The sequence below is a fragment of the Cajanus cajan genome, chromosome 6 (genome assembly GCF_000230855.2).
Source record: "Cajanus cajan strain Asha chromosome 6, NIPB_CcT2T_4, whole genome shotgun sequence".
Taxonomy (NCBI): domain Eukaryota; kingdom Viridiplantae; phylum Streptophyta; class Magnoliopsida; order Fabales; family Fabaceae; genus Cajanus; species Cajanus cajan.
Window position 1 is genome coordinate 51,810,885 of NC_138522.1, and position 12,662 is coordinate 51,823,546.

Here is a 12,662-nt window from a genome sequence, read left to right on the forward strand (position 1 = left end):
TAACTTGTAAAATAAGCAAGACCAATGAACCTTGATTGTAGGGGCAATCACATAGGACCATAACCAAGAATGACCCATTTTTTCTTTAAATCTATACAATTGTATTATAATTTTTATATTATTTTAAAAATAAAATAAAATTATATATTTCTTTTTATATTTAAGATATAAAGTGATACAATTATAATATCTTGTTATCTTTATTATTAATTTTTTCATGTATTAAATTTATAAAAAGGTAAGTTATATTTTTTATTTTTCTACAAAATTTCAAGTTTGTTTCTAGTTTCTCATTTTTTTTGTCCTATTTTTGTCCTTTTAATTTGGAGATGCATTTGTTTTAGTCCTTAAAGTTATTTATATAATACTTTATAATAACTTGTTGTATAAAATTAAATTGAATATAAAAAAATATAGTATATCTATTTTAGGTTTGTTAACATTGTTATTTTTTTTAATGTGATAAAACATTTTATTATTTTATTAAAGATTTAATACGTTTTTGGTCTATGAAGTTTTTTTAAAAAAATTTACCAGGTATCCAAGGAGCTTTTCATTATTTTTATTTATTTATTTTAAAATTATTGGATACGACTATAACACAACTCATGATGGTCGGATATGACTTTATAACAAGTGATGTGGCTTGGATACATTTTTTTACCCAAATGTATGTTGTATTAATATTTTAATTTTTTTTAGTTTTAAAATTTTAAAAGGATGTATGGGTGAGGCTATCAATAACATTATGGGTGTCACAGAATGTATGGGTACGGGCAAATACCTAATCCTACCATCCATGATTGGTCGTAAGAAAAAGGCCATATTTAACAACATTAAGGACAGGATTTGGAGGAAAATTAATCACTGGTCGGGCAAGCACTTATCCAAAGCAGGGCGGGAAATACTCTTGAAATTTGTCGCTCAAGCAATCCCTTCGTATTGCATGAGCACTTTTCTCCTCCCAACCACGTTCAGTGATGAAATACAAAGGATGATGAACTCCTTTTGGTGGGGTTCAAACAGAAATGTTGGTCATGGAATACATTGGTTAAACTGGGAAAAGGTATCTATGCGAAAAGAACATGGTGGAATGGGATTTCATCATCTCCACAGTTTCAACTTAGCCATGCTAGGGAAGCAAGGTTGGAAGTTTCTAACCAACCAAGATGCTATCTTAACTCGCATTTTCAAGGCAAAATACTTCCCAAGAGGGGACTTTTTGGGGGCTCAGTTGGGCCACAACCCAAGTTATGTTTGGCGTAGCATCCACGCTTCACATGTGGTGGTTAAGGGCGGCTTGAGATGGTGTATAGGTAACGGTCAAGACATTCATGTATGGAGGGATCCTTGGTTGCGAATCTCTGCAAATCCATATGTGACCACACCTAGTCCACCAGGTCATGAGAACCTACTGGTATCCCATCTCATTAACACAGATTCAGGTACATGGAACCATGAGCTTCTTTCTTTGTTGTTTTCCCAGTAAGATGTATCTGCCATAACTGTCATACCTCTCACTCACCTTCATGAAAGGGACTCCATCACTTGGAACCTCTCTAGAAAGGGTAGTTATACCATCAAATCAGCGTATTACTATATCATGGAGTCACTTATCTCCAACTCACACCTTAGGGAATCGGGTAACTGGCTGCAACTATGGAAACTTAAGCTACCGTAAACAATGAAGATCTTCCTTTGGAGAATACTAAGAGATTGTTTACCCTCTCGCTATCAGCTACAACAACGAGGTGTGCCATGCATTATCCTTTCTGCCCACTGTAACACGGGTCTGGAAAATGGATGGTACTTATTCTTTGACTGCGCTGAAGCCCAAGCCATCTGGAATGCTTCTGGAATTTGGACTCTCATATCTCACGCTATAAACAATGGCAATGGTTTCAAGGAGACGCTCAGCCATCTGTTAAATAGCCTCAGCCACGAAAACATAGTCAAAATGGTGGTCAGCCTATGGTGTATCTGGCGGCGTCGCAATGACAAGATCTGGTCAAACACCACTATTCCTCCTCATCTTGCTATCTCCCAAGCCATGCAGAAGTTTGAGGAATGGCAGCATGCACGAACAAAGGAACATCCTCCTCCCACACAGTCATCATCTCCTGGTAGCTGGACATGCCCACAAGTAGGCTTCATCAAAGGAAATGTTGATGCAGCCATATTTAAGGAAGACAACAAAGTGGGCTTTGGAATCTGTTTACATGATGCAACTGGGTCCCTCATTAAGGCCAAGTCAGGCTGGTTCTATGGAGTATCCCCGTCCCACGAAGCAGAAGCCACGACTCTCCTAGAATCCATCTGGTGGGTGTGTGATCAAGGTTATACCCATGTCATACTAGAATTAGATTCTAAACAAGTTGTGGAGGACATCCTAAACTCCATCTATTATTTAGAATACGGTCACACTCTACATAGATGTTGTTCTCTACTCAACTCTCATCCAAACCTATTGGTCAGGTTCATCTGGAGACAAGAAAATCATGTCGCTCACTCCTTAGCTAGGGCGTCAAGATACTATGCTAGCTCTCACGTTTTTTATTTCATCCCAACATGTATTGCACCTCTTATTTTGAATGATATCAGTTAAGTTTACTCCCCTAAAAACAAAGAAGGAAAAACCCTTTTAAAAGTAAATATGTGTACTTTACACGTTAGTGACACATTTTATGCAAAACTCCATATACCTATTTCTCATTCCATACGTGTTCTCTCTTTTTCTCAGCTCTGCACATTCCGATGACAATTCGGATTGGTGGGTTTCTTCCCAACGACTTTCTCTCGAGTGGTGCATGATATTTTTGACTCTCTCTTCAAGCAACGACCTTTCTCTATTTTTGCACATCTTCTGACGTGGTTTTGTTTTTCTTCAATTAGGTCTCTTTTCTCTTTTAATGGTACCAAGTCGTCTTTTACTGGCTCTGGATTTTGGGGTTTTTTTTCATTGATGGATTTTGAATCTCTCGATAGTTGTGGTTTGTCCTCTGGCGAATTTTGGATCTCCTTCCTAATCGTGTAGTAAGTTCAATCTTGTTATGTTCTAGTTGTGAGTCTGTGCACTCTAAATATCTAAACATTCAATTATTATCTCTATTTCTTGACGGAAAAAAATGTCTACTATTACTAGTAGATTTGCTACCTCAAAACCTCAAGATGATCATGCTCCATTATGGGCATTTATTACTATAAAGGAAAAGATAGGAAATGGGTGTGGAAATAGGTTGAGAAGTCGCAATTTTTGTGAAAAAGTAGTTAAAAGTTCATACTCTAGGGTGAAAGCATATTTGCTAAGAACTTTAAGTGTTGGAATTTCTATGTCCTTAAGTTAATATTGCATATTTGGTTAATTTGAAAAAAGTTTGAGAAGATGCTAAAAATTGATTAAAGCCTAAAAATGCTTTATTGCCTATCGATAAAAGGACTTTAATGCCACTAACATTACCACAAAAAAAGAAAAGAAACAGGAAATATAGAAAATGCCTTTAGTGTTAAGGATAGGAATCAACTTAAAGCAAAGATAGCAAGAAGGTTTTATTCCATTGGCCTATCATTCCATCTTTCTAGAACTCCACATTTTGTTAGTTCTTATTCATTTTCTGCTAACATCAATCTTAGTGGCTTTCTTCCTCTTAGTTATAATGCATTAACTACTTTTTTACAACAAAAGATAACTCGTATTGAGAGGTTGTTTCAACCTATCAAATCTTTGTGGACTTTCAAAGGAGTTACATTGGTTGATGATGGCTAGACATATGCTAAAAGAAGACCTCTGATAAATTCCATGGCTATAGGTGAAGAAGGTCTATATTTTTAAAAGCTATTGATGGGTCCAAGGAGTATAAGGACAAGGATTACATGACTAACTTAATAAAAGATGTGACCAAGGAGGTAGGACCACAAAATGTGGTCCAAATTATAATTGATATTGTTCTTGTTTGTAAGGCAGTTAGATTGTTAATTGAAGTTGAATCCTCTCATCTATTTCGGACCCTTTGTATGGTTCATACTTTGAATCTTACAGTGAAAAATATATGCACAACAAAGAATATTGATAGAAATGAAGATGTTTTCAATGATTGTAGGTGGATTTTTGAAGAAATTGATGATACAATATTTATCAAGACTTTTATCATGAATTATTTAATGAGATTAACTATTTTTAATGAGTTTTCTGCTCTAAAATTGCTTTTGATAGTTGATACTCGTTTTGCCTCTATGATAGTCATGCTAAAAAGATTAGAATTGTTAAATGTAGCTTGCAAAACATAGTCATTTGTGACCAATGGAATAGTTATAGGGAAAATGATATTGGAAAAGCTGCAGATGTTAAAGAAATCGTTTTGAATGATATATGGTGGGATAAAATAGATGACATTCTTTCTTTTACGGATCCCATATATAACATGTTAGAATATGTGATATTGATGCTTCTACTTTTCATTTGGTGTATGAAATGTGGGATTCTATGATAGAAAAGGTGAAGGTAACCCTTTATAAGCACGAGGAAAAGCAAGTCAATGATATCCTTAATTATAGATGGAGCAAAAGTTGTACTCCTCTTCATTACTTAGCTCATTCTCTAAATCCAAGGTAATTTTTCAAATTCAATGATTAATGATTGTCTTCTCTTTGGACAACAAAATCATAATATGACTAAACTTATTATTATTATTATTATTATTATTATTAGGTATTATAGTGAAGTGGGCTTAGTGAAACTCCAAATAGGGTTCCTCCACATCAAGATGATCAAGTTTCTAGAGAGAGAAACAAATGTCTAATGAGATTTTACACATGTTGAGGAGAGAAAAAACATTTATAAGGAATTCTCCAAATTCTCTTCTTGTCGACTGACTTTGGTTCTTTTGATTCAATTAAGGATAGGTGAGTATTAGATCCAAAAACATGGTGGGTGATGTGTGGAACTTTTATCCCTCTACTCCAAAAGCTTGCCTTAAAACTTTTTGCGCAAGCATGTTTTTCTTCATATTGTGAGAGGAATTAAAGTACATACTCATTCTTTCATTCTTTGAAAAGAAACAAAATGGATCCAAAAGGATTGAAATTTTGATTTATATGCACTCAAACCTTTGACTTTTGTCTAGGAAAAGTGAAGTTTATACAAAATAAATAAATAAGACAAGACTATGGGATATGTATAGGGATGTTCATGATTCACTTGATGATAATACTGCTGGAATTCTTGAATGAGCAAATCTGTCTCTTGATAAGTCAAATTTAGAAGCTATGCTTTTTTTGGATGATAGTAATGGGGAGAATAAACTAATAATGTTAGCATTAGAGAGTACTTTAAATTTAACAACTAGCAATGATGCTTTTGAATTGTAGACTATTTATAAAAACCATAACTTGTTGAGTTCTATCTAAAATACAAATAGAAACTATATTTTTGTTTGTTATGATCAAAAATATCTTTTTTATAAATTACGATCATCATAATTATCAACTACGAATTATGAATTAGTGAAATAATCAATATTTTCCTCTCTTTTTTTTACTAATATTTTGTATTTATATAAAATTTTCTATATTATTTTTAAACATATCCATAATGCTTCGTATCCTTAATTTAAAAAAAAAATATATCCTTAAACATATATTCGTGTCATATTATATACCAATGTTGTATTAAGTATCTAGGTTTCATAAGATGATAAAAATTCATCCACTCTACCAAAGCTTAGTTCACTACACACATCATCACCAATCTAGAGAGTACTTTAAATTTCACAACTAGCAATGATGCTTTTGAATTTTAGACTATTTATAAAAACCATAACTTGTTGAGTTCTATCTAAAATACAAATAGAAACTATATTTTTGTTTGTTATGATCAAAAATATCTTTTTTATAAATTATGATCATCATAATTATTAACTATGAATTATGAATTAGTGAAATAATCAATATTTTCCTCTCCTTTTTTTTACTAATATTTCGTATTTATATAAAATTTTCTATATTATTTTTAAACATATCCATAATGCTTCGTATCCTTAATTTAAAAAAATATATATATCCTTAAACATATATTCGTGTCATTTTATATACCAATGTTGTATTAAGTATCTAGGTTTCATAAAATGATAAAAATTCATCCACTCTACCAAAGCTTAGTTCACTACACACATCATCACCCATCCAGAGAGTACTTTAAATTTAACAACTAGCAATGATGCTTTTGAATTGTAGACTATTTATAAAAACCATAACTTGTTGAGTTCTATCTAAAATACAAATAGAAACTATATTTTTGTTTGTTATGATCAAAAATATCTTTTTTATAAATTACGATCATCATAATTATCAACTATGAATTATGAATTAGTGAAATAATCAATATTTTCCTCTCCTTTTTTTACTAATATTTCGTATTTATATAAAATTTTCTATATTATTTTTAAACATATCCATAATGTTTTGTATCCTTAATTTAAAAAAAAAATATATCCTTAAACATATATTTGTGTCATATTATATACCAATGTTGTATTAAGTATCTAGGTTTCATAAGATGATAAAAATCCATCCACTCTACCAAAGCTTAGTTCACTACACACATCATCACTCATCTAGAGAGTACTTTAAATTTAACAACTAGCAATGATGCTTTTGAATTGTAGACTATTTATAAAAACCATAACTTGTTGAGTTCTATCTAAAATACAAATAGAAACTATATTTTTGTATGTTATGATCAAAAATATCTTTTTTATAAATTACGATCATCATAATTATTAACTATGAATTATGAATTAGTGAAATAATCAATATTTTCCTTTCCTTTTTTTTACTAATATTTCATATTTATATAAAATTTTCTATATTATTTTTAAACATATCCATAATGCTTCGTATCCTTAATTTAAAAAAAATATATATATATCCTTAAACATATATTCGTGTCATATTATATACCAATGTTGTATTAAGTATCTAGGTTTCATAAGATGATAAAAATTCATCCACTCTACCAAAGCTTAGTTCACTACACACATCATCACCCATCTAGAGAGTACTTTAAATTTAACAACTAGCAATGATGCTTTTGAATTGTAGACTATTTATAAAAACCATAACTTGTTGAGTTCTATCTAAAATACAAATAGAAACTATATTTTTGTTTGTTATGATCAAAAATATCTTTTTTATAAATTACGATCATCATAATTATCAACTATGAATTATGAATTAGTGAAATAATCAATATTTTCCTCTCCTTTTTTTACTAATATTTCGTATTTATATAAAATTTTCTATATTATTTTTAAACATATCCATAATGCTTCGTATCCTTAATTTTAAAAAAATATATCCTTAAACATATATTTGTGTCATATTATATACCAATGTTGTATTAAGTATCTAGGTTTCATAAGATGATAAAAATCCATCCACTCTACCAAAGCTTAGTTCACTACACACATCATCACCCATCTAGAGAGTACTTTAAATTTAACAACTAGCAATGATGCTTTTGAATTGTAGACTATTTATAAAAAACATAACTTGTTGAGTTCTATCTAAAATACAAATAGAAACTATATTTTTGTTTGTTATGATCAAAAATATCTTTTTTATAAATTACGATCATCATAATTATTAACTATGAATTATGAATTAGTGAAATAATCAATATTTTCCTCTCCTTTTTTTTAATAATATTTCGTATTTATATAAAATTTTCTATATTATTTTTAAACATATCCATAATGCTTCGTATCCTTAATTTAAAAAAAATATATATCCTTAAACATATATTCGTGTCATATTATATACCAATGTATTAAGTATCTAGGTTTCATAAGATGATAATAATCCATCCACTCTACCAAAGCTTAGTTCACTACACACATCATCACCCATCTAGAGAGTACTTTAAATTTAACAACTAGCAATGATGCTTTTGAATTGTAGATTATTTATAAAAACCATAACTTGTTGAGTTCTATCTAAAATACAAATAGAAACTATATTTTTGTTTGTTATGATCAAAAATATCTTTTTTATAAATTACGATCATCATAATTATCAACTATGAATTATGAATTAGTGAAATAATCAATATTTTCCTCTCCTTTTTTTACTAATATTTCGTATTTATATAAAATTTTTTATATTATTTTTAAACATATCCATAATGCTTCGTATCCTTAATTTAAAAAAATATATATCTTTAAACATATATTCGTGTCATATTATATACCAATGTTGTATTAAGTATCTAGGTTTCATAAGATGATAAAAATCCATCCACTCTACCAAAGCTTAATTCACTACACACATCATCACCCATCTAGAGAGTACTTTAAATTTAACAACTAGCAATGATGCTTTTGAATTGTAGACTATTTATAAAAACCATAACTTGTTGAGTTCTATCTAAAATACAAATAGAAACTATATTTTTGTTTGTTATGATCAAAAATATCTTTTTTATAAATTACGATCATCATAATTATTAACTATGAATTATGAATTAGTGAAATAATCAATATTTTCCTCTCCTTTTTTTACTAATATTTCGTATTTATATAAAATTTTCTATATTATTTTTAAACATATCCATAATGCTTCATATCCTTAATTTAAAAAAAAATATATCCTTAAACATATATTCGTGTCATATTATATACCAATGTTGTATTAAGTATCTAGGTTTCATAAGATGATAATAATCCATCCACTCTACCATAGCTTAGTTTACTACACACATCATCACACATCTAGAGAGTACTTTAAATTTAACAACTAGCAATGATGCTTTTGAATTGTAGACTATTTATAAAAACCATAACTTGTTGAGTTCTATCTAAAATACAAATAGAAACTATATTTTTGTTTGTTATGATCAAAAATTTCTTTTTTATAAATTACGATCATCATAATTATCAATTATGAATTATGAATTAGTGAAATAATCAATATTTTCCTCTCCTTTTTTTACTAATATTTCGTATTTATATAAAATTTTCTATATTATTTTTAAACATATCCATAATGCTTCGTATCTTTAATTTTAAAAAAAAATTATCCTTAAACATATATTCGTGTCATTTTATATACCAATGTTGTATTAAGTATCTAGGTTTCATAAGATGATAAAAATCCATCCACTCTACCAAAGCTTAGTTCACTACACACATCATCACCCATCTATATAATTTTCACCATCTAATCTAATGTGACCTAATCTCGTTTTTTGATTTTTGCATATCTGCATTCTAATTTTGACATCTCAAATGTGATTTATAATATTATTAGATAAAGTTATAAATACAGAATTTCTCTATTAAAAAAAAATTAGTAGAAAAACTCTATCCTTTTAAATTTGTATTCAAACAAATTCTTAATTAAGATGTAGATTGATGGTAACACCAGAAAACATCTGATAAAATAGATATAGCACTCATTCTCTAATAATACTAAAATAGACGTCAAACAAATTGGATCAATTTCACAAGGTTTAAAATAACCTTAAATGCGAACAGCATTTTCTATAGATAAACATAAACTTCTCTCAGTCAGAACTAATTGATCATCAGCCACAAGGTCGAACATATGAGAACTACAATACTCAGCTGTGTAGTTCGGGTAATATTTAAAAGCTAAATTTTCTGTGCCAATATAGCAAGTCCAGAACAATTGAACAACACTAATTTCCAAAAAAGCTAGATGAAAATTGCCCAGGTCCATACCTGGAATACGACTAGAGTCATCATCACTCACCAGAGCCTAAAGCCCACTATTTATTCGGCATCATCATATGAACAAGAAATACAAATTCCTGTATTGATGTTAAGGAGCAGGGTTCTTTTACCGCACAGGTTGCTGGTTATAATGGTTCTTCTCTTTTTTCTTTGCAGCAGCAAGCCTTGCACTTCTTGCAGCAGCCTCTTGAGCAGCAGCTCTTGCAGCAGCATCCATTTCTTTATTAGATTTCTTCTTCTTTGTAGAAGCAACTTTCTTAAGACGCTCTTTTACATCAACAGTAGATTTATCCACCTCCACATTTTCAGAGCCTGAGGCCAAAGCAGGCCCGTTGTTTGTTTCTGAACTGTTGGGTTGATCTTGAGATTCTTTCACCTCCTTAGAAGCTTTATCCTTCTTCTTCTTCTTCTTGGAAGTTTTGGACTCTGCATTAGCATTTTCCTTCTTTTCAACATCTCCATCAGTCTCAACACCTTTCTTATCCTGAGGAGCACCTGCAATGCAATTTCACAATATCTTATTTGAGCAGAAGATTCAACAACAATAACCTTCCTTGATTGCTTGCATCATGACATGCACACAAAATTCAAATTTTCTCGCATAAACATATATTACAAAAAGAAAAGGGGTTTGAATAAAATGATTTGTCTTTTGCATTTAAATAGAAAAACTTGTTGATGCATAGAAGAAGAAAGTGAAGGGAACGAGTCTTTAAATCTTCGAGCAAAAGCTGAAAATATTGCATCCCAAGAAAGATCAATGAAAAAGAAAAGCATGCCATGGCCTAACAAGAACCTAACTTCACAAAAGAGAAAAACCATAATCTAGAATATCATGGCACACAGTTCTACGAATTTACCTTGCGACTCCTCTTGACCATCGTTACTTTGTTTCGGTGCCACACCAAAATCAGCAAGAAGAGCCTCAAGCTCTGCAAGTTCCTTCTTCTTCCTTTCTTTTTTGGTGAGCTGTCGTTCTACCTCCTTTGGTGGCGGCACAGAAACATCAGTTTCCTTCTTAACCTCAGGTTCAGATTTCACAGATTCTTCTGGTTCGTGATCATGCTCTTCCTCCACCTCATCATCCCCTTCATCCAAAATATCCTCCTCACTCTCACTATCCTGTAATTAGAAACCTCATCAACTACAAAGCACCAAACCACAGCACAAAACCATTCTAGCCATCTCATTGACCAACAACAATGCTATCCAAACATATATATACACAGAATATTATATACTTACTTGCTGACATTAACATCAAAAAATAAAAATAAAAATCCTTGCTACAATTAAATTCCAAAGTTCAAAGTATGTCTAATTTGCCAATATACAACACTAGGAGTGTGGGACAAACTAAATGCTAAGACAAAACCCTACCTCGTATACGTATTCTATCGAGGAAAACACAATTATAACAAAACCTTTACATGGAAGAAACACAAGCATGTTCAATGGGATTTTTCCACAAGTTTGCTTCCACATTACAGATTTTTATTTTTATTTTTCACATTTAGAGTGAGTTACATACAAAGTACAATTTCTCTACTCAAAATAAAAAAGTATTTTTTTAGTAAATAAACACTTCAAAACTTGTATCAAATAGACTATTACTTAAAAAATAAAAAAATAAAAAAAACAAAAAAAAAACTACTAATGTCATAACTTCCACATCACATACATGATTTCTTACTTCTCAACGGGATTCCACACACACGTATAAACGGGATTCACATGGAATCAACTCACAAAAATAATAGAGAATGTTCAAACTAAACACCAGTATATCCTGTAATAGGAAGCAATCAAATTCAAAAGAATCACGTTATCTATCCATACAGTGAAAAAGCGATTATAATAATAATAATAATAATCCCCGAACCTCAAAGTTTCCATGTTGGACATCCTTACTGTGATGAGGTTCGGGAACGCTCCACACAGATTGGGGCGGTGCCGTGGTGGCATAGTAATCGTCGTCGTCATCTACGTCGGCCCAAGATTTGGCGTTCAACGGGGCGGGGGCCCAAAAGACTTGGGCCTCGGTTTTGGTGGACTGGCCCTGGGATTTGGTGGAGGAGCCCTTGGTCTTGCGGTCCTTATCGGACTTCTTCTTCTTCTTGAGCGTGTCCAGCGCCGCAAACACGTTCGTGTTGTTCAAAACCAACGAACCTTCATCCCTCCTGCTTCCACCTCCCACCATTTTAGATCACCAACGCGATTTCCCTATTACCTGTAATTTTTTTAATGATTTCCAACTCTAACGCTCAACCTCGCCGTTTATTGATTTAAATAAAAATAGGAATAAAAAGTAACTTAATCGAAACAAAATTCAAAAACCGACTTCTCTCGAACGCCAGAATCGGGGGAAACGATTGCTTGTCCTTAGGTTGTTAATAATAATATTAGCCAATTTTGATATTTAATCGATGAAAACGAAAGCGCTTAGAGATCTGTGTGCGAAGACCGTGAAAATTAGAATCTGGATGGGGGAATCCAGATTAGGGTTTGGAGAAAAAAGAGAGAAGGTGTCGACGGATGAATGTGAGAGAGGAAGAGAATGAGTGAGACTCAGACAATGGGCGAAAGATGCGAGTTCTTCCGAACTAGGGTTATAACAAAACGGAGAAGATAACGAAATGAAGGGAACACACTGGAGCAGAGCATTTATAAAGTTTTTTTTTTGTTATAATAATTTTATCATTATTTGTATATATATATAATTAAAAAAATTAAACAATAAAAAAAGTAACACTTGACGAAATTTTTACGTAAATAATATTTTTTAAAAGAAAAATTACAAAAATGACACCTGTACAACTTTATTTACAGGAATAGACCTGTTTACTGTTCATGTTCGGAATTCGATTGCCCGGGAACCGAATTCTGAGCTTCAAACTTTTTTTTTTCTTCTCAGAA

At 31.2% G+C, this 12,662-nt stretch overlaps 3 protein-coding genes across 3 annotated transcripts; 2 read left to right on the plus strand and 1 right to left on the minus strand.

The window, feature by feature from the left end:
• The first annotated feature begins 724 nt into the window (after positions 1 to 724).
• On the plus strand, positions 725 to 1,489 carry LOC109807290 (putative mitochondrial protein AtMg00310). Its single transcript, XM_020369805.2, has one exon. The coding sequence runs from the start codon at positions 725 to 727 to the stop codon at positions 1,487 to 1,489; it is 765 nt and encodes a 254-aa protein (XP_020225394.2).
• Positions 1,490 to 1,684: 195 nt separating this feature from the next.
• LOC145958750 (uncharacterized) lies at positions 1,685 to 4,484 on the plus strand. The gene is made up of 2 exons (XM_083076281.1): positions 1,685 to 2,319; positions 4,271 to 4,484. The coding sequence occupies exons 1-2, from the start codon at positions 1,685 to 1,687 to the stop codon at positions 4,482 to 4,484; spliced, it is 849 nt and encodes a 282-aa protein (XP_082932407.1).
• A 5,024-nt stretch (positions 4,485 to 9,508) lies between these two features.
• Positions 9,509 to 12,396, minus strand: LOC109807716 (uncharacterized). The gene is made up of 4 exons (XM_020370305.3): positions 12,088 to 12,396; positions 11,629 to 11,976; positions 10,607 to 10,868; positions 9,509 to 10,241 (listed from the first exon to the last, which is right to left on the minus strand). Exons 2-4 carry the CDS (start codon positions 11,944 to 11,946, stop codon positions 9,853 to 9,855), a joined length of 969 nt encoding a protein of 322 aa, XP_020225894.1. The 5' UTR covers positions 11,947 to 11,976; positions 12,088 to 12,396; the 3' UTR covers positions 9,509 to 9,852.
• Positions 12,397 to 12,662: the final 266 nt, after the last annotated feature.